The 21646-nt window shown below is 48.3% G+C and overlaps 2 protein-coding genes across 2 annotated transcripts in view; one reads left to right on the plus strand and one right to left on the minus strand.

Annotated features, from left to right (window-relative positions):
* The first annotated feature begins 18 nt into the window (after positions 1-18).
* On the plus strand, positions 19-15184 carry ZNF365 (zinc finger protein 365). The gene is made up of 4 exons (XM_084526493.1): positions 19-689; positions 9026-9206; positions 10829-10866; positions 12814-15184. The coding sequence occupies exons 1-4, from the start codon at positions 127-129 to the stop codon at positions 13058-13060; spliced, it is 1029 nt and encodes a 342-aa protein (XP_084382619.1). The 5' UTR covers positions 19-126; the 3' UTR covers positions 13061-15184.
* LOC311440067 (uncharacterized protein) overlaps positions 538-21646 on the minus strand; it is a 131587-nt gene continuing 110478 nt past the window's right edge. The window contains exons 3-4 of the mRNA XM_084526497.1: positions 788-959; positions 538-672 (exon numbers count right to left, since the gene is read on the minus strand). Of these exons, the coding sequence (XP_084382623.1) occupies positions 653-672; positions 788-959 (192 nt within the window). The 3' untranslated portion in view covers positions 538-652. The remainder of the gene's footprint in view (positions 673-787; positions 960-21646) is intronic.

Genomic DNA, 21646 nt, shown 5'->3' on the forward strand with positions numbered 1-21646 from the left:
CTCCCCTCCCCTCCCCGCTCTGCCTGATTTACGGCTGTGCTGCAAACGCCTCCCCGCAGCCTCTCGGCTCCGGGCTCCGTCTCCATCCCCCGAAGTTTTCCCCAGCCCGCCCCGCCGAGGCGGAGGATGCAGCAGGGCGGCGGGGAGCGGGCCGCCTGCCCCTGCCCCTGCCCCTGCCCGTACCCGTGGCCGGAGCCCCTGCCGCTGCCGCTGGGCAGCCTGGCGGCCCTGCGGGCTCACCTGCAGCACGGCCACGGCGGCGTTGAGCGGCGGGGGCCGGCCGGGGGCCGCCCGCTCCTCCCGCTGCGGGACGCGGCGCCGGGCTCGCCGCCGGAGCCCTGCGGCCGGGGCAGCGCCTCCAGGCGCCGGGAGGGGAAGCCGGAGCCGGAGCCGGAGCCGGAGCCGGAGCCGGAGCTGGAGGCGCCCGTCAGGGCGAAGCTGAGCAGGGTGGTGGAGGCGGTGGACGAGGCGGTGGAGAAGCGGCTGGCCAGGCTGAGCGGGGAGCTGGCGCAGAAGACGGCGGAGCTGCTGGAGGTGCGGGCGGCCTTCGTGCAGCTCTCGCAGAAGAAGCAGGAGGTGCAGCGGCGGGAGCGGGCGCTCAGCAGGCAGGTGGACGTGGCGGTGGAGATGATCGCGGCCTTGAAGCAGCGCCTCAGCGAGTCCGAGGAGGAGCTGCAAAGGAAAGAGGAGTAAGTGGGGAGCAAGGGCTGATGGCTCGGCACGGGGCCGCCACGCTCCTGGGGCGGTGAGAGCCTCTGGGGGAGCGGACAGGGGATGGGTTGCTCACCTGCTGGTTGTGAAGGGACCTGGTGGCCACCCCCGGGTGGTGACTCCATCTCTAGGGACGTAGCCCCCTGGCTGTGTCCCCAGCAGGTAGGGCACAGCTCCTCTGAGCAGTGCCTCTGGGCAGCAGCAGCTCCCCGCTCACTAACCTGGACGTTTTCGCTGCGCCCTTGCTCCTGTGGGGTAGAAGCAAGCGTAAGCCATCACCGGCACGTAATCAGATTGACGCTGACACCTCTAATCCCTTGGCTTTTAAAGGAGGCTGGGTAAGTGCTGGGGGAGACCTGTACCAAAACTGAGCGGTGCCTCCTCCCCGAAACCCCCCCGCTGCGTGCGGGGCAGCCCGTGCGGGGCGATGGCCTCCTCCTGTGCTGCAGCAAAGCCCTGCTGGACGCGGTGCTAAAAGGCCACCCCAAGGAGGTGTTTGGGGCAGACACAGCACCACGAACCCGGAGTCACCGAGGGGCCATGGGGACCAGTCGCCAGAGTCACTCTGACTAACCCAGCCCATCTAAAAATCCACTCGTGATGCAGCCATTAAAAATGTAGCAATAGCTGATATATTATTTATACGTGAACTACTTAGTTTATTCTGCACTTGCTGAAACCTTTCAGGCTTTTTGGAGCAGCACAACTTATTTCAGAGGAATGCAAATGAAGAGTGTTGGTAATGGAGTGGCTCCAAACCAATTCACAGGCTTACAAAGGGAGATGCTAGTTGCCATGACGCTGATCTTAGAAGAAATAAGGAAGGTGGTGTAGGAGTTCAGTGTGGGAAGTTTGGAGGGCTTTCATCGCTCCTTCCTGCAGTCTAAGGACTAAAAAGAAAAGATGCTGATGGCTCCTCCATCAGTAGGAGTCAGCTACAGTGAGACAGTGCAGCTGATCCCCAGGAGAGGGGGCAGATACTCAGCACTTCTGATTTCTGAAATATTAGGGCAGCTTCGTGGACAAGAAGATTCAAGGACTCATGTACCGTACAGTTTGAAGTAGTTTTGATATTCCCATCTAGCCAAACTCCCCCTATGGGCTCTGTCAGAGCGTGATTCAGCCCACTTCTTCTAGAAGAGTATCTGGGAGTGGGAGGAATTGCTCTGTGCAGGTCCTTCTTCCCTCTGCAGCCTAGAGAGGGACCTCAGGTAAGCAGATGTTGTAGGCAAGATGCTGAACTTGGGATATCTAAAATGAGGCACGAATTGTGCCCCACACAAAATCTCTGAGATGTGCGTGGGAGGGGAGTCGTGCAGCACCAGCAGCACCTCATTGTAGCGCCAGCTGGGGCTCCTTCACCCCCTCCCTGCCCTGCATCTGGAGCTGGGGTGAGGCAGGGGATAGATGGAAGGGTGCCCTGGCTGCTCGGCTCCTTGCGTTGCTGCCTCGGCACAGAGCGCTGTCAAGGCACTCTGAGGAGGCTGTGAGATCAGGCAGGGTGTGTGAACAGGTAGAGGTCACAGAAAACCTGATTTGTCTTCTTCTAACAGCTTCTGCATTTCCCATCTTGGGCGACAGCGAGGGATACAGCCACAGAAAGCTGTACGGTACGGCATCCTAATTCAAGCATCACTGTATAATTAGGAAACTGAGAAGGAAGGTAGATATAAATCGTGCTTTGTAAAAGCATGGCTGATATTTCTATGGACAGCTTTTTGACCCTGAGTCTCTACAAATGTCCAGACACTTAGTTTTGTGCCAATAGCAGGGAAGCTCTTCATGGTATGTAGCAGTAGAGGGGGAAAAGAAAGGATCTTCGTGGCTCTGGTAATGACAGTGTCACTTGTTTGGTTTTCTCTTGGACCACTGGTAAATTCTGAGACCTGTCCATATATTCAATCCCTCTGTGTGTTCAGAAACTCACTTACTTGGTGTGCTGAAATGACTTTCTCCTTCAAAAAGGAGGATCTCAGCTTTGGCTTTGATTTCTGGAAGAAGTCCAGATGATTAGAAAGCCAAACAAGACTGCTTAATGGAAATTGCAGAAGCAGGAGTTCTCACTGCAGATTGTGAAAAGTCAAAGGCAGCCCTTAGGGACTGCTTTGATACTTGCTGACCTTCAGAAACAAATGCTTTCATCAGTTTCTTTGGACTGTGTTTTTTTTTTTCTATGAGCAACCTTGTGAATATGGATAACTTTTCCCAAAAGTAGTATTGATATTGATCCACTATAGCTGAAAACTCGTTCCTCTGTCCTCTCTTTAAAAGAGGAAAAAGAAAACACCTTCCTCCCAGAAATATCTTTGTCACCCTTTTCCAAAGGAAAGCGGTCTTCCTTTGGGTTCTGAATAGTTGTCCCTGCTACCAGACATCAGGAACAGGGTGCATGTGAAAACCAGAAAAGGGTTATTAAAGGGTTATTACCAATATGCACTTACGGATCTCAGAGACTGAAATAGGGCTACTCAAGATCAGTCTGTGGGTTTAAAAAAGAAATCTTGTGAAGAGGAAAGAAATTCTAGTCCAACACTTAGATAAGGTCACAAAAACTCTTCTTTAGAGGCTCTTCTAGAGAAAAAGTTAGCAACTGATATGGAGATGAGTTGTGAAGGGTAGGACAGGTGGAGGCACCACACTAACTGTAGTACTGCATAGTTAAAGCAGTAATACTGTCTGCACAGAGAAGTCCTAGAGCAGGCGCTGTTGTGTCACTGAGTCTCATCAAACTTAGAGAGTTGAACAGCCAAAGCTTTTTTTTTTTAATTATTATTATTACCTGGATGTTCTAGAGAAGCAAGCACAGCTACTAAAGATAGGTCCCAGTTTACCAATCTGCCTTAGTTGGACCCTGAACAGTTTTGGTGAATGATGGCCACAGAGTCAAGCCTTCAGCAGAGCTGCTGAGCAAACAAATGATTTAATTAGAAAGTGTGCCCTGAAAGGGATTATTCAATGTCTGATGAAGGAGAATGCAACTCAGTGTGAGCACTGTGGTGTTAAAGCTAACGCAGGAGCCTTCCCAAAGGGAATAAGACTGTGTTGAATAAGATAGCAAGAAAACCATTGAAAATAAAACCAGTTCTCTACTCCTGCTATTGGACACCTAGAGGCTTGTTTCTGGAACTCATGTAAAAACAACGAAATGGCAGAGTTTGATTTTTTTGTCTTCAGTAGGTCTAAACAGGGTATTTGAAGTTACAGTCTTCAATAGGGACTTAATTTCACTTTGTCTCCTAATTATAGGGCAAGAGCATTCATGTAGTGAGTTGTCATATCTCTGACAGCAATTTCTTTAACCAACCTATTGCATTTGTTTTAAGACTGTCTGGTCATGCCTCTGCTCTGGCATAGCCTGCAATAAAAGGGCTATTTCAGAATAGCGATTGTGGTGAGTGGTTATTTTTGCCACTGGCTTCACCTGAAATTTGCAATTATTGGAACTATTTGTTCAAACAGCAGCTTGACAAGGGGATTAAGAGCAGGCTTTTAAAGATCACTGCAATTTGTGCTTCTTTAAAACAACAGCTTGCCTTTAAGTATGAGAATCACTTGTACAACAAACCGGTTCGGCTTTTGATGACCACAACTAGATGTTGGTTTTCCACCCTTGGTTTCAGGGGGTCCCTCTTCCCCATGTCCTTTCATCTTCCCACTCAAGCCATTGCTCCCCCCTCAGCTGCACTGGTTCCAGTGCAGCAGGACAAGCCCACAAAATGGGGCTGGGAAATAAAGCATTTTAATCCTCACGGTGTCACCCCAGTAAGCTCAGGGCTCAGATGTAGACCACAACCGAGCAAATGGGTGCAACTGCTAGGACAGTAACTTTCTGAGAGGAGGAGGTGTGAACCTCTTAAATCAAATGTGCTGATAGCAGTGTAGGAATAGCAGTGTAGGAATGTGAAACCGCAGCCTAATGAGCAACAGATACCAGATTTCAGGCACAGAAGGCAAAGGGGTGATGGATCGGGTCAGCAGCCTTAATACTTAATGAATGTTCGTATTTTAAATAGTTTCTCAAGGAAATGGAAACTTGCTTTGGTAGGAACTTCCCCATCTTTAGGTAAAATAACAAAAAAAAAAAAAAATGTTTCTTTATTCATTTTAGGCAAAGTGCAATTCTGTAAAGGGATTTGATGCTTGGGTGCAGTATGCCCAGAGCCTCATGCCTGTCTCCGCCTATGGAGCAGTTGCAGGTGTCAAAGCGGCTGTAAATAGTCCTGGGACCAGCGAGCTGCCTCTGTAGGAGGGCTTGGTTGCAATGTGTGAAACCATTATCCCTTCTTGTCAGTTGGTAAGGAGCTGGAGCTGTCCCAACCTCTGCATCTACTCCACGTATCACGTGTTTGTCTGCTGAAACCCGGCGACCTCTAAGGGCATCTGCAGGGCCCACATGCCAGCAGCTGCCTGGTAAACAAGAACTGCGGCTCGCTAGTTCTGCAGGGAGCACCCCGTGATCTAGTGGTGAAGGCAAAAGAATAAATGTCACCTAGGCCACTCTGATTTACGACTTCATTTACCACATCTGACACTGCCTTTGGGAAGAGCTCTTCTCTGTCAGTCTGGCAGCATGGACTCCTCTCAGACACCTCCCTTGTCTGTTTGTCTTTCTCTCTGTTTCCCCTGGCCCCGATACCACAAACTGCTGCCAGTTAATGTGCCCTCTGCTCTCTGGGAAGGAGCAGTCGTTGCTGCTTCTAAAAGCTTCTGTCTGATGGAGGTTGCAGCACCCAAGACAGAGCTGCCCCTTCTCCCCGCTGCCCAGTCGTAGCCCTTCACCAAGCCATTGTGCTATGCAACCTATGTTAATATTAGGATTGCATACTGTAAGCAAACAGGATAAGTCACTCTGCTGCCCATTACAGAAATTTACAGAGGCCCGAGCTGCACTGAGCATCATCGAGTCCACGCAGAGGATGCAGTGGCAGGACCTAGCGCTGCTGGTGCTACAGCGAGGGCCAGGGTGGTGCTGAATGAGAAGAGGCAGGAGGCTGCAGGCTGACAGAGCAGAGAGCAAACAGAAGCAGAGAGTGGGAAAGAAGTGCTGCTGAGAGCAGAGGGGCTCCAGGGGAGCTAATGGCTCTGCACAACCTTTCTTTAACATAGCAGCAGCACTCCGGATGTAGAATGATCAGCATAGGGTAGCAGAGACCTCCAAACAGAAAGGGCAGTGCTTCCAGGCTGAGCCAGGCTTTAATAAATGAGTCCCCTTCCAGGTGATGCTGTTCTGTAAAGCTACTGAGCCCAGCAGGCCTGTGCTGCTGTGCTCTCTGTTTTACACCTCCACCAAGTGGGCCCTGTAATGCTCGCACGCCCACCTTCCCTCGACTTCATTAGGAGTCATTAGCTGACCTGCTGGGAGCATCCATCATCCACAGTGTCAGAGCACAAAGAAAAAGATGGAAATCATGGCGTAACGTTCACCCAAAATTTGGCAGAGGCCTGGAGAAATAAATTGCAAGTAAATAAGATAAGCACAAAATCATCACATCTATCAAAAACAGATACTAGGAATAGGACTGGAGAGAGGGTTATCACTATAGGTAGGAAACGTCTGTGCACACTACAAGACGATAAAGGCAATTACATGGATAAGCAGTGGCTGCAGAGAAGCTGCACAAGATCTTTGAGCCGTTTCCCTGTTGTTCTTGGGGGGAGGAGGGTAAAAATGCTTCTGGGAGCTTCCTTCAGGTAACCAAGGCACAGCAGTGGCGCAGAGCGAGCTCTCTGAGGAAGAGGTTGTGGAGCAAGTAGGCTTATTAGCAATTGCTCCTCGGGGCTTGGTGGTGTTTGGAGAGATTTGAATAAAGTAGAAACAAAGTACCTGAACTACCAAAAGTGGTGCTTACCAGGACAAGGCGTGAGACTGAGCCCTAGCAGGTGGCCATATTCTGGCTCTTGTCTTCATAGAAGGAATTGACAGAGCGGTTGTACAGTTTCAGCACAGAGGAAAAGTTTTAGATAAAAGTTATTAAAGGCAGATTCCTAGATTGTATCAAGGCACATGAACAAACAGATAAAAACAATGCATACGCTTTTCCTTTTTTTTTCTTGCTATCTTACGGATAACAAAATGGTACTGCTGCTGCTAGTAACAGTTCCTACAAACAGGGGCTTGTAGGATGCCAAGTTACCTTGAGTAGTCTAGAAAGCACGAAGAATCCTAGGGAATTTATTGCGTCTATGTGCCTGTTCTCCTGAGAGTGATCCAAGTCTTCCAGAAAAAAAATCCCATTTTCCCCCTTCTCCCTATGTGCAGCTCACTAACTGCATGTTTGTAGGAAAGGAAAATTTATAGGTGATACATTCATGCCATGGAGCAGGAGATTAATGAATGCTTTTTAATTACCTTTACTGGCACCGTTACAAATACTAGCAGTCATGAAACTATCAGCCTTCTAAAAACAAATGCCAGGTCCTTGAGGTGATGCTCGTCGCCTCCAGCCGCAGTGGAGCGCACAACCTGGCTGCGTGGCCATGGCAGGGACGTGCTGGTGGTGTCCCGGGCTGGCCAGTCCCTGCTCTGCCCCAGCACTTCTGCTGGAAGGCTGCGTGCAGCTCCCCTTCCTTCCCAAAGGAGGGATTTAGAGCCAACCTGGTAGGTTTCTGTCCTTTGAGCTTCCTGTCCGCTGCAAAAGAGCAACCTGCAGCAGTGCCATGGGCTTGGTAAATCCAGAGTAGCTTCATGAAGTTAAAGTGCTGTAAGTGAGGTGAGAACAAAGCCCTCAATGTGACCTTATTGAGTTTAGATTTGCTTCCTCCTCGGATCCTTCAGTGCCTTTTTATTACCAAGTCACTCCGAGCAGTCACAGAAAGTACAAAGCCTTGAAACGGGGGTTTAACGAACAAGGCTCCTCTCAGTTTCTTCAGCCAGGCTTTGTGGGTAAGTTCGTATAAACTAACCTTCATGAGTGTGCTCATCCAAGCAGTACACGCTGGTTTTTAGCTCGTTCCTGCCACTAGGACCAGGCACGTAAGCAGCCTGCTGATGCACTCTGCTCTGGCTCAGAGCAGGCAGATGCAGCTTGAAGTTCAAATGGCAGATTTCCACAGCTGACCACTTACGCCTAACTTCGTAAGACAAAACCAGCTCACTTAAAATAATTATCTACAGCTATGCTGAGTTAAAACAATCTTTGATGAAATGCAGAGAACATTTGGATTTGTTATAAACAAGCAAAGCTTTGACAGGCCATTACTGCTACAAAATGTTTCCTAATTTCGGCTTAAAACGCTTTTTTCTCAGGCGCTGTGTTTCCACCGAACAATCATGCCCTGTTTCATTTGGCAAGCGTTGGTTCCTCCAACTCCCACACGCTGAGTTTTGTACAGAGCAAAAATTAACGTGGCTTCACTGGCAGAGCAGGGACTGTTTTTCCAGGCATTTAATAACTGGGGAAATCCTGCATGCTCAGATTTGCCGTTTTCTGTAATACATGGCTGGCTGTATCCGAACGTTTCCCACCCAGAACCCCTGAAATGAGGCCCAAATAGTGGCTCACTTACCACCCCGAGTGTGCAGAGCCTTTCAGGATGAGCTCCGTCTCCATACATAGCTGGGACCTTTCACAGTCAGCAGCACCATGTGTTGCTTCCAATTGTGCTACCAGACAAGCAGCACTGCTAAACTCCTGACCTAAACTTGGCCTTCCCACGCACTTACTCCTTGCTCCAAGATCTCCAAATTCTCCCTTAATCTCCTGCGCTCCCACCAGCTCCAGCTCATAGCGCTGCACTTTGAAGTACTTGCAGGATTGCAGCCAAAATGGAGCTTAATGGCCGCAGCAGCTCTCTGAAGCTAGGAACTAGCACAGCAGCTGTTTTAAACTACTGCTGTAAGATTATGATGAACCAGGAAGGTGATTTGGGGATTTCATCCACTCCTCTTCACGTTTCAGGACTGATAGGCACATTTATAAATAGGAGAAGAGAAGGTGGATCTGTTTTCGGCTAAGTAGCTATGGCTGTGCCCAGGTACCTCGAGTGGTGAATGGTTTTGCTTAATGATAACGTTTCTGCCCTGCTGTCGGTGGACCAACAGGATCTATGGACTATTGCCAAGAGCTCTGAGTGTGACAGGAAAAAAAAACAACCAACTGCCCATAAACTTACATTCAGCATTCAGGGCTCCAGATCTGTAGTCAGTGTCCACAAAAAGATTGAAATCCCTTACTGGAGGGGAAGGACAGTAATTAGCTAGGTGGGATAGCACCACGAAGAAGAGAAGCAGCGCCAGTATTTTTCTGACAGCAGTGAAACCAGGGCTCTCCCCATTATTGACGCGTTGCCTCTCTGTGATGTTTTTGTCTTACAGAGAAGTTGTTACTTTCAACCACTTCCTGGAAGAAGCGGCAGAAAAAGAACTGCGGGGAAAAGCCAGGCTCCAGCACTTCATTGAGAACCTGCTGCAGCGCGTGGACCTGGCGGAGAGGCAGCTAGAGTATTACCAAAACCAGCAGGTCGCCTGCAGCCACATGGATGTCAGCGACCACGTGGTAAGCCAGCAAAGCCCTTTCGTTAATTCTCACCCACCACCAGAGGGAAAGTGCTGGACTTTCAGTGTGAGTAGGCTCAGTGGGACGGGCTAATCGCTTCCCCAGACAGAGCTGGGTTTATAAATGCTTCTGTAGACTTCTGTTTTATTTATGTTTTAAGTCGCCACTTCTCATATTTGTCATGCCTCACGCAGAGCGTGTGTTAAGTAGGACAAGGTGAGTTTCAAACAATTTTGAGTCTCATTATAGAAACCTGAAAAGCTCTGGGTCTCACTCACCTGAATTTTGTTTGCAGCTTAGAGCTCTCGATCATCGTTGTAAAGGGTGGTGTGGAAAACAACCTGCAGTTGTAACCAAATCATAGGGTGAGGAACAAAGGCAGCAGGCAGGTGAGGATTCCAGCTTTGTGCCCTTAGAGCTGCAGTCAGGTACTGCTACCTAGGGCATGGGACGAGCAGTGATGGCTATAAACGCTGCTGGTTTCTGCTGAGCAGAAAGGATGAGAGCAGTAATCAAAGGTGGGAAAAGGAGAGCAGAAAATAATGAAATATTTCCCAGTTGTTTTTTCCAGCTTTGGCTACTGCTGATGTTACCTTTGCTGGAAACAGTTTCCCTTCTGTCATTTACTGACTTGGCAGTTTTCTGGAGATCGCTGAAGATTTTCAGGAAGGATGTGAATCCCTGTAATGGACACAGAAACCTGCTGTCAGGTTTCAGCTTGCTTTCTGCAGTTCCCTATCAGCAGACGTGTAGGAAGAGTGAACGGATTCCCACAGGCCTGTCAGACGAGACTCCACAGCCTAGAAACCACTGCTGTCTGAACAATGCTTTTAAAAATAACCATTTCTTTCAAAGCCCTCATTATTACTACTTAAACTCCCTACAAAGCATTACACTTATACGGCAAGTTTTATCCACGACTTCTCCAGAACATGTTAGTTTCAGTGAAGACCCCACACTGCCTATGCTAATTGCTCACCCTCCTGGAGGTGAGATGAGAGGCATTTGATCATGCACAGCACTAAGGAGGTCTGTGGTAGTAGAAAGCCAAGGTTTCCGTAGCCACGTGGAAGACAAAGACCTATAGACAATTTGGGGTGGGGATGGAGGGGAACACTGGTGTCCCTCAGTGCTGCTGGGGGCAGAGACAAGAGCTGGTAGTGGAGGTTTTCTAGCTGCTCGTGTAAAGGAAACACATTGCTGCAAAATTAAAGGCTCTGAGAGAAAACTAATTTAATACAGCTTATTCAGGCACTGTCCCTTATTAATTATCTTGAACACAATAATTACTGCTCATTGTACCATATTGTTTAACCTAAAGTGAAGCATCTCTGTTCAACCCACACTTCTTTAGCAATTTACTGGGATTATAATTATGACAAAAATAATGGGGAAAAGTCCAACGACTAACGACAAATTAAAAAAAAAAACTAAGTTAGAGGAATAACAATCTGAAAACGTTTCTTTTCCTTAGGTTTCTTTCATGAACATTTTTCTTGTACTAACAGCAGGTGAAAATGGAAATGTGGTTTTGAAGACTGCATGTATTTTATCTCCATACTTTAATTGCTTGGTAATTTAATACTAATATTTACCACCTGTTTCTTTTTTTTTCTTTGCAGTTTACAGACATTTCATTAAATAAGAAACCCAGATGCCTGTATGTATGTCTTTTTATTTTTCTTGTACTAAAAGACGTAACTTGACATGCTTAAATTGCTGCTTTTGCATTTCAAATTGATCCAAAAGCCTGAATCAAGTTGGGTTTGGATCAAGTTCTGTACCTTAGTGGGGTCTGTATTCATGGGACGTAATAAAAGAAAAATAAATTACTGCTCAATCAAAAGCTTTCTGCTAAATCAAAAATAAAACGAGACATTCTTTAAAGGAAAACAAAGAATATAATTTTGTGTAAAATAAATGATTCCTTTCTGATTGACTTGAGTAGCCTGTTGCAGTGCTACAGTTGTTGAATGTCTTTGATAGATGCAGGTCAAGCTTCAGCTGAAAATATCTTTAACATTCTGTAGGGAGGAGAGAGACAGCTGTCATTTCCTAACTGTCAATTTAAAAATCACATGTAAGCAAACAAGTGTCTGGAGCAAGTACGGCTGCTGGCAACATCTCGGGTTACTCAGGCAGCTGCTCTGGGAGTAGCAGTAACACGGGCTGTTCTGTCAAGGTGAAGTCTTTGGCCTGAGTATAACACAGTTTGGTAAAATCCATTGGTTGCTGACAAACAGTGGGAGTTCAAAGGCATATGTAAAATTGTGTAGAGGTTTCTGTTTACCCATTGATCCAGTTCTCCTTTAAAAGGCAATGGCAAAAACAGCATTCAGTGGTAGCCTTTATTTGGAATTATCAGATTAAAAATAGCCCAGCGTGTGCTACCAAGCAGAGAGGGTAGAGGAGAAGATGCTCAGCGGGGTAGGGAGGGTTTATTTTGCTCTGCCTGCTCTGGGGATGAAGGCAAACCTCAGCCTGGTGCAGGGGGAGGTGTCTTAAGTCCCTGCCAACCCACACGACCCCGTGATTCAAAGCCCAGCACCTCGGAGTCACCTGTAGTGGGGGGCTGCCCCTCCCTGTGAAGCAGCACTGCCTTTCAGCGGGCGATGGCCTGCGTCTGCGGCCACCTTAGAGACCCTCTTCACCCTGACTACTCATTAGGGGCAGAAATCCACCTCCTCTGCCACAAACGGGTTTAATTTAAATACAGCTCAGCTCTGTTGGGCAATGCCCTCCTGTCGTCTTACCCATGACCCGAGCTGGTTTTAACAAAGCTGGCACCGGGTAAAGCCATTCCGTAGGTAAGGCTCAGGTCCTGTGCGGTCGCTTGGCTTTCACTGCCTCCTACCAAGAAATGCAGAGGCTTTCCTGACGCCCTGCAGGTCTTTCCAAGAGCAGGCTTCAAACGAGGGCAGATTTGGAGAGAGACACGCCAAGAGGAACGCGTTTTGCTGGTACCAGGTGTGATTCAACCAGGAGGTCTCTGCAGGTCTGTGAGGAGGAGGGGAACGCACAAGCATCAGGTAGCATCGCTGGCTGTTGCTGTGAACCAGGACCAGCCCCGAGGGTGGCACAGGGATGACAGAGTCAGGCTGCACATCCTGATGGGAGACGGCTTGCACAACGGCAGCTTTTTCCAAAACTGGCCTTATCAATGCCCAGTACTGTCCAACGCCCAAGACAAGAGCACAGATGGGTTTTCAGAAATGATGAGCTCTGGAAAATAGCCCTGTGGGAGCCCTGAAGAGACCGCCACACAAGCGCACACATCTGCTCTTCCCTTCAGTCACAGCATCTGGGCAGACATGAGCTGGTGCCTGACGTGTGTTGTGCTGCTATCACACTGCATGTATCTGCCATAAACCATTCTGCTGTGACAGCACAAAGAGTCCATCAGTAACACGTGTAGTTCCTGTAGCGAGGGATGATTTTGATTATGGAGAAATGTCATTTATATTGCAACTGTTCTTAACTTTCAACCTGGTCCTGTAAAGCAAGGCCATTCTGCCTGCAAAAATATACAGGTTTGGGACATTTGGGGGCAGCTTTCACTTTGCAAGACTGAATAGTAATTATTAATAATCGCTATTATTAATTTCAGGAGCCGAGGAAGTCAACATGCCTCATACAACATCCCCGACACAAAGCCTCATTCCTTTCAGAAAGGAAGAGTCTTGCTGAAAAAAGCAAAGGAAGAAAAGAACAGTTTGCAGCCGGTCAGATGCTTCTACGAACCTGTTGATTCCCCACGAGAAATATGGAGAGCCCAAAAGAAAGGTGAACCAGGCTGCTCCGCCAGGAAAGTGAGCGCAAAATCCAAGATGGGTAAAAAGAGCAAACAGCTATAGGAGCGGCTGACGATCTAAAGTAACACAGGAGCGTGGCTTCAACAGAACAAATACTGAATGAAGTTAATTATCCCACTTCTATCCATCTGGCCATGCCAAAACGTAACAGATCTAATATAGAGAAATGTATACAATATGGAATATTTATATTATTTAGCAACGCCATTCCCTCTTTGGGCGCTATTAGAGAAATGACATTTTATTGAGTTTACACAGAGGGTTTTCTATCTATTTATTTATTTATAGAGCTTATTTTAAACAACTGCAGTTATCTTGCTGGGCAGTACTGTGGCTGTACGTTTAATTATTTTAGTGGCAGCATGTAGCTTGGTAATTTATTTTCCATCTATGCTGTTGCTGAAGTTCAGAAGAATCCATTTAATCGGCACCCAAACAGTCACTCTTCCAGCTTAGGTAGGTGGAAGATCAATGACTGACTGCTACCTGCACAAGCATACTTGGATGCAAGAAGCCTACTCGAGCTGCTTGAAGGCTGCTATAGCAGCAGATTGCCACCCTGGATTTCCCTCGGGAAGCCCACTTGGGCACATCTCCACATTTCATTACCTCCATTAAGCGGCCCGGTCCTGCCAGCAGCCACGGTCCCTGCTGGTGCGAGTTTGGGTTGCTGCAGTGTCTCAAGCACAGCTTGCACACCCCAGCAGCTTTCTCTCTCCTTGGGGACCGGCCTCTGGTGTCCCTCGGCACGAGGGCAGAGCTGGGCCCCTGGAGGCAGCTCAGCAGCGAGCAGCAGCACGCCGCAGCGCGTGGCACCCTGAGCAGCCCTTGGGTTGGTCGGGAAGGACCTCAGAGGGCTGTGATCATAACCTAACCCCTTCAAATCTTCATCTCCATGACGAGTCCTTTCGGGGGAGATGGCTCCTCAAATTTCAACTCAAAGCCCAAGAGTAACGAAGACAGATGACCGCAGGATGGGAGTACGGGTGTTTACAGTGGTTTGTGCCAATTAAAAGGATCCTTAATTCATCAGAGTATTTATTAAGATGATTTTTCCGTGTGTACAGTTTTTTGGTAACCTGAATCCTCACGCCATGTTTACAAATACGAACATCTTGTTGATGTTACTGAAGAGATTTGTTTTCTCAAGCAACAGAAAGAATAGATGAGACGAGTCTGCGTAAATTATTTTTAAATGCTCATAACAGATGTAAATCGTTTTTGTGGAAGGTGATTTTTACAGTACGCGTATAAAGATTTGTGAAAAATGTTTTTCATTTTTATAACTATGACTGTAAGCAGAACCGAGTATTAAAAGGCAGTGTATCGCTATGATTACTGCTGCAATAAGCACCCGAGCTGCAATATTTTTAAAGCAGAAGAGGACCGGTCAGTCAGATCAGGTAACGACAGGTGTCATACATCTGCCGGTGCACAGAGTCCCCGAAAGTAGCAGAGTGAAGAAAGAGTATTATGCCTCACTTTTCTTTTACCTAGTGGATGTGGAACTATCAGATACATGTTCAGAGTTTCTCAACACTGTTTCAATAGGAAGTCACCATGTAAAGTCAGTTCGGGTATTTAGGTTGTACTGACATTTTAACATTTGTTTAACTCTGTCACAAGGCCACACCTGGCCTTCCACTTGCCATTGTGTGGTGAAGAGGATTTGTCAATTGTGTTGCATGGGTTTTGGTCGGGTCATGTGTTCCAAGAACTTGCCTAGGAAAACCATATCATAGAAACAACCTTTAGGTTTTTTCCATTTCCCACATCCTACTAACATGAAGAAATGGTAATGAAGGTGATCTTTAGAATGGAAGTAAATACATTAATATGTTCCTTTATCCACTTGACACTGAAAGAATATTTTTATTTTTAAATGCCTATCTACTCTATTAGTCACCAAAGTTAAGTGCAACTACTAGTTCACAGATGAGATGTTTATTTTATTATTTATTGCGCCAAAATCTTGACTGTAAGTGGGGGAGGAAGAGAAAAAAGAGAGTGAAAGACGCTGCATGTTCTTAAACTTTTCAATTTAAGTTCCAGTTACTTGCTGAACAAATGCTGGGTTAGTTAATCAGAGAGAAATTGGATCGGATTGTAACCCCGGATAAAAGTTTTTAGAATATAAACATTCTAATAATAAAGATATATTTCTCAGTTACTGTCTCATTTTACTTTGTGAAAATACAAACATTTAACTTGCTGAAATGTTTCTTGCAAAAGCCTATGCAACAGCAGAGAAAAAGACAATGAACACCTTGAAAGACAAAGCCCATTTGGGCTTCTGTTTATTCCTCAGATAAAATGCCACTGATCTTTCAGAGCTATTCAGAGCAAATTAACCCGAGAGACACCTGCAGCATCTTGGCCCCACGCAGCTCGCACGTCACAGCCCGCTCAGAGAGGTGCGATACCTCAGAGGAAAGCGTCCAGGCACCAGGCTGGGTGACTGGTGGGAGCCTGGGACGACTTCGGGAGCAGGGAACGCTGGAATTGGAAACTGTCTGTTTAAAAGTATTCTAAAACGTAAAATCTGAAAGCGTTCTGGCAGAGCTGACCACTCACCTTTGAATTGCACTGAAGCACATTTTGCCCTTCGAGACGCTTTGAGGACACCTAGGTGGGTTGTCTGAAGGGCAATGCAGTAGGACCTGGCCACCTAGTTGGCACACGTTTTAAAATAACCCCTTGTCCAAAACTAAAAACACCTCGGAGCAGCACATACGCGGGCTGGGCCCTTACAGGTGACCTTTGCTGAAAACAAAATGTTCCGACTGGCGCGTAACGTTATCGGCCAGGAAGGCGAGAGACTAATTGAAACCTAGAACTTTAATTAGACTACTTCATACCAAAAAAAAATAAAATAAAATAAAATTTTGAGATGCTCCTGCCAGCTGAAGAGAGCACATGTTTTTAAAGCACTTGATGGTATCTGACCCCCCTCTGCCTTGGCAGTGAAAACAACTTTCTCCTGCCAGAGATTAAACACATTTGTTTTGTTTCCAGGAGAGTTACTGGAAATATTCAGCTGGGTATTTGTATTCAACGGGATGGCCACCAATTAGGCCAGGTACCAGGTCAAACAAATTATCATCCACTTTTATCATCCCTAATAAGCTCTTCCAAAGCCACCAGCTCTTTCCGTCTCCTTGAGCGAAGTCCTGCTCTTCTCTCCCTTTATTCTGCGTCACCAAATAGTTGCCTCTATTTGTTCTTACATCAGGCTAATGCTGATTATTTCCATACATCCTGTCTGAAGTGGTTGGAGTGGACTATTTTAGTGCTCTCTGCAGTAGGCATAGGCATTTTTTTAATTTATTTTTTTTTTTTTTAGAAAACGTAATCCCAGAAGTGATTTTATGACATGAAACATGCAACGAGCTCTTAAAAATAGCTGCTGTTGTGACACGAACAAAATGTCCTTTCCCGTTGTGTTGCTAATGCTGCCACCCCGCAGCCAGCCACTTTCTGCAGCATGGTCTCTTGAATTGTCCTCTGCGTGGCCCTCCAAGGAGGCTCAAGCTGCACGGCTTAAATGCAGTCCCTGCTTCGAGAAGCCCCTTTCCCCTCGCCGGCGTTCATAAAGGGTGAAGGAACAGACACGGGAGGTCGCAGGTTCCTTACAACCTGTTACGAAAGAGGAAGAGGCTCTTCTGAGGTGAGAGAGGAAGGGAGACACAGAGGGATCCCCGGATGCCTGGGCAGGTGCTGTGTTCTGGGGCAAGGCGAGGAGATCGGAGCCACACGGCCAGGGCCGCTTTGCAGGGAGCAGCCTGGGGCTGAAGGACCCATCAGCAGCCACAGCCTGGTGTCAGCAGCCTAAATAGCTCATATTTTAAAGGAGCTGAACTCATTTCTGTGCTAAGAGCCAAACAGCCCCAGCTCCTCCGCACGCCTCTGGCTGCCACCATCGCTTCTGGCTCCCACCAGCCCTGCAAAAGATTTGGGGCAATGGGAGGCGCACGGGCACACCGAAAAACTCCACTGCATGCAGCAGCCCTGAAAACACGACTTACAGCCGTTTGGGTGCCCGTGTGGGTTCCCCCTGCCCTTTGCCTGTCCCCACGGGCAGTGGAGGAGCTTCTGCCCCGCTGGGAGCTGAGGAAGGGCAGGGGGAGCCCGGCCTGCCAGCAGAGCCCCGCGGACGCACTCCTACAGGCTTGGAGCATTTGCAAATGAAGAAACTAAAATCGTAATTAGAGCTGTAATGAAGGAGCTGTAACTCCTCTATCAGTTCATTTAATTGCCATGGTGACCACGCTGAACCATCGAGAGCAGGTTTTATTGCTGAGTCCTGCTTGTTTGTTAGCAGCCATCCCCGGGGCTCACCTCCAGCCGCCTCCCAGCGCAGGGCAGCCGAGGGCAGCGAGCAAAAGGCAGAGCCCGGGTCCCAGCACGGACACTTGCTAAAGGACAGGCACAAACTCAAGTTGCCAGAACCGTAGGTGGGGAAAATGGAAAGGAAGATGCAACCGGTGCACTCGGATCAACACAGCATGCCCTAAAGGAGAAGGGGTCAGGGCACCAGCACAGTCTCTGTCCCCCTCTGTTCTTTCTCTGGGCTTCAGCAACTTTGTAGTTTTGGTTACAATTTGTTAGCAAGGGAACAGGGGTGCCCACTGCACCCCCGTCCCACACAACATTCCTACCCTGTTTTCCAGCCTACACCATTAAAGGACTCGCATGAACCAGCTGATTCTTTTATTTTAGGGGCAGGGGCTTCTCTTCCTTTTGCTCCAAGCAGATGAAAACCTGCATCGTGGAGCCCCGTCTTCCTGGATGTCAGGGCTGGGGTTACATTCCGTGTAAATCTGGCTGGTGGAAAAGGGCCCGTTCACCTGGGCAAAAGTTAAAATCATTTCCACTTTATCCATCGAGGCGCCTGAGAGGCAGCCTGTGGGATTCAGCTGCAACGAAGGACATTTCCTCTTGTCCTAAGAGCTGAATCAGCCCATCAGGTGTGAGCCCAGTCTGAAAATTCTTTTTTTGGGGAAAAAAAACGAAGCAGACATCAGTTTGCAGATGAATGCAGCCCGAGCCTTTTTGCCACTAGGTGGTGATGGCCGATAATGAATTGCTGCAGCATCCCCGTGTCCCACGGCTCACTCTGCCCTGGGGCTTCGCATCCCCCTGGGGGTTGTGTGCCTGCTGCACTCCAGCAGGCTCTGCCCACAGCAGGGACACTGCAGCTCCCAGCCTCAGGCTGAGCCACAAACTGGCGACAGGACTTCACCAAAGAGGTGCAAGTGCCATGTAGGTAAAGGCAGGGATGCTGGGTGAGGAGCAGCCCAGGAAGCACCGTGTTACTTGTGGTCATGTGCAATGCAAACAGCATCGGCTGGGCCAGTTCCACAAGCACACGAACAGAGCAGAAATGACCAACGTTTCTTGGTTTTGGATAGAGCCAAAGCTGTACAGTAGCAGCCACGGGCAAAAAGCAGAGTTTGCCACGACGGCAGCCAAACGCTGAGGCCGAGCACACGGGTGATGCGCTGCGATTTTAACGCATTGCTGCCAAAACAGGGCGCACGCTCCTCTCCTCCATGCAAACCACTGCAGCAGCAGCAGGTGCCCAGGACAAACTCCTTGTGCTGCCCCGGTGCCGGGCTGTACCCCTGCTGTACCCTGCACCGTGCCACAGGAGCTGCAGCCCCTTCCCCATCCTCCTGGGAGCCTGGCAGCTCCCACCCTTCCTGCTGAGTGCACGAGTCCGCTTCTTCCTAACCCTAATTAAGGGGTTTTATTCTTATTATAGAAATTAAGTCTGCTTGGAACAAAACGGCAATTTTCTGCTATAAAACGATGACTTTCTGAAAGACATAAGAGGACTAATGCACTCGGCAGCAGCTAATGACTGCATGCCAAATGGCCCTTTGCTTTTAGTGCGCACCCACCTGCGTCTTCATGCTCTGCCACAGCCTGCGTGCCCGTCGGTGCTGAGGAACGGCCCGGCCGGTCAGGAGGTGCCTCTGCAACGGGGCTGTGGGGCACACGTCCCCTCTGCAGGGAGGTGTCTCCACCCCAGAGCACAAGGGCTTTGCGATGGGGCAGAAAGGCGAGGGCTGTTTGCTGCCCCAAGAAAGCTTCAGGGAGCTTGAAGATTGCAAATACGTCTAAAAAAGGTTGTGGTTGTGGGTTTTTGTTTTGTTTTGTTTTGTTTTTTCCCAAGATGTCCTAAAAATGTTTCAACCCAGCTGGCACAGCTCCTCTTTCACGCCAGAAACAACTCCCCCTCTCTCCTCGAGCGCTTCCCCACCTCGCCAAGCCCCCCAGGGGGAAGGCAAGCCCGCCTGGCTGGGGTGCCCAGCGGCTCTGGAGGAGCGCCTCCCAGCAACGTGGCAAAACAAACACAGGGCTTGCCGCTTTCAGAGCAATCCACATGCAGAAATCTGTTTGTATGAAACATTAGTCAGTTTAGATAACAACAAATCAGCACAAATCCAGCATTCAAACAGATCACCAGCTTTGAATAGCTGACCCACTTTATACATAATCTTGGCACACAATCTTGACTATGAAATTTGAGGCAGATTGGTTTCAGCTTGGTCAGCTTGGAAGGAAAGAAATGAAGAACACGTTAAAGCAGGGCTCCGAATGAAGGCTTCTTTCGAATTTAACTGCAGCTCAAGCTGCCTTGTTCTTACACTGATAGAGACTGCAATCATCCACAAGCACCCTGTTTGGATTACCTGCCGGTCGGTTTCCCATGGAGGTGTATTTGGTTGGCAGGCGCAGCTTGAACCTGTCTTTAGAGCACTGTGCTACAAGCGTGGCGAGCACCACGCGCCTTGCTACCACACACCAAAAAATCCCCGGCACCAAGGATTCAATTCAAAACCTACTACAAAGTTTTAATCAGCACCAGCACTCGTGCTGCAGGTAGAAAAATGGATTGTTGCTAACGCACAAAAAGAGGACTGCGAGCAGAGCCATTGAGTCAGTGTTACAGAACAGCACGCCTCTTCCACAAGTGTATAATTTCTGGTTGGTAGAGAACTGAGGTGAGGGAATACAAGCAGACAACCGCCAGGTAACAACGAGGGCAAACTAGGCGCAAGATGCAGGTCTAATGTTCAGGATACCTGCGGACACGAACAATGTAATTCTGTCGCTTAATCGTAGCTCGTAACGAAAAGTGGCAATGGGGTTCTTGGGAATTGGGCAGACTCACAGAGCTCGGTATTTCAAGTAAATACCACAATCGGCATGAAATCCCAGCAACTAAAATATGAGAAACAGTATGAACTACCAGTCTTTTATGGGATGGAAAGAATTATCCCTAGCTATCCAAAGGCTAGTTTGGCTTTCATACACTTGTATATAAACCATGAGTCACTTTACACCGTCCTGACTCCAGCTCATTGCAAAACATAGAGGCTTTGTTAGTGGTGTTTAAGTTAATTGCAGGTATTCTAGATATTGTTAGTGGGGGACAGAAAGAAATATTAGCCGTTTGCTTAAAGGGAGAGAAAATTTAAATTCATATTGATACAAGAACAGGGTCGGGAAGAATATATAAGCAGCTGCATTACCGAACTCTTAGTGCTAAATACTGCAAGGGAGAGCTATGGATATTTCTCTGCTTACACCAACAGAGAGAACCAGTCCTGAAACTGCAAGGAGAGCGCAGTCAGTCCCGCCTGCAATGCCCCACGAAGCTCTGCAGGGAGCGAGGTGGCTCCCTGGGGCTGTGCGCTCGCTCAGGTGGCCCCGGTGCATTTGGAGACGCGCGTGAAGGCCCCCGTCCCACCAACCTGTCTCTGGTGGCTGCCCCGAGCAGGAGCCCGGCTGCTGCCAGGAGCCAGCCCCGACAGGTCGCTTCAGTTCTCGGTTTCATTTACCCGACTCACGAACCCGGCGTAATGGGTTCTCCGCTGAACACTCTGAGCCCTTCCGCTGGCGGTTGTTACAATGACAGCTCCTCTTGCTGGGCAGTAATAAGCCTCCCTGCTCTGCGGTGGAGCGCCCAGGTAAGCAATTTGCCCATTTTACGGACAAACTGAGATACTGAGACGCTCACGCACTAAATTAGCATCAGCGTGGAAAAAAATAGGTGATCCATTTTCGGTTTCCTTCCTTAGCAGCTACCAAATGCTCAGGGGAGTGTGGAGGGCCCATCCTGACAGCTGCCTTCGGTTTTAAGCGTGCTCACTCGTTGTAAAGAAACGCGTAATACCTCTCTGTTAAACCTCGTGTGCGTTTTCCACTTCCAAAACTGACATCAATTCCAGGGTTCCGCAACAGCCTGCCAAGAGCTGGCAGCGAGCTGGCTGCCGCTTTGTCGAAGAGGATTTACTCTGAATAACGTTGGCTGGAGGTAGGAGACCTGATTCTATTTCTAGCTGCACTGGTATAAAACCGGAGTAACGTCTGCAGAAGGCAGATGCAAGGGTGTAAAAGGATTGCAGTGGGAGTGAACCTGGCTCAGAGGAATTGTTGGTGTATTTTTTTCAACGACATACGCGTTTGGAAACTAATGGAAATGCTAAATTGGCTATAAAGATCTACAGTGGAAAAGTAACATTACTTTCAAGAATCTCAGCTGCTGTGAATAAATGTAATTAGGACACATTTAAATTTGTTTAATAGTTACCCAAAAAGGTTGTTTGCAATCTGCAA

This window comes from Aythya ferina, assembly GCF_964211825.1.
Source record: "Aythya ferina genome assembly, chromosome: 7".
NCBI lineage: Eukaryota > Metazoa > Chordata > Aves > Anseriformes > Anatidae > Aythya > Aythya ferina.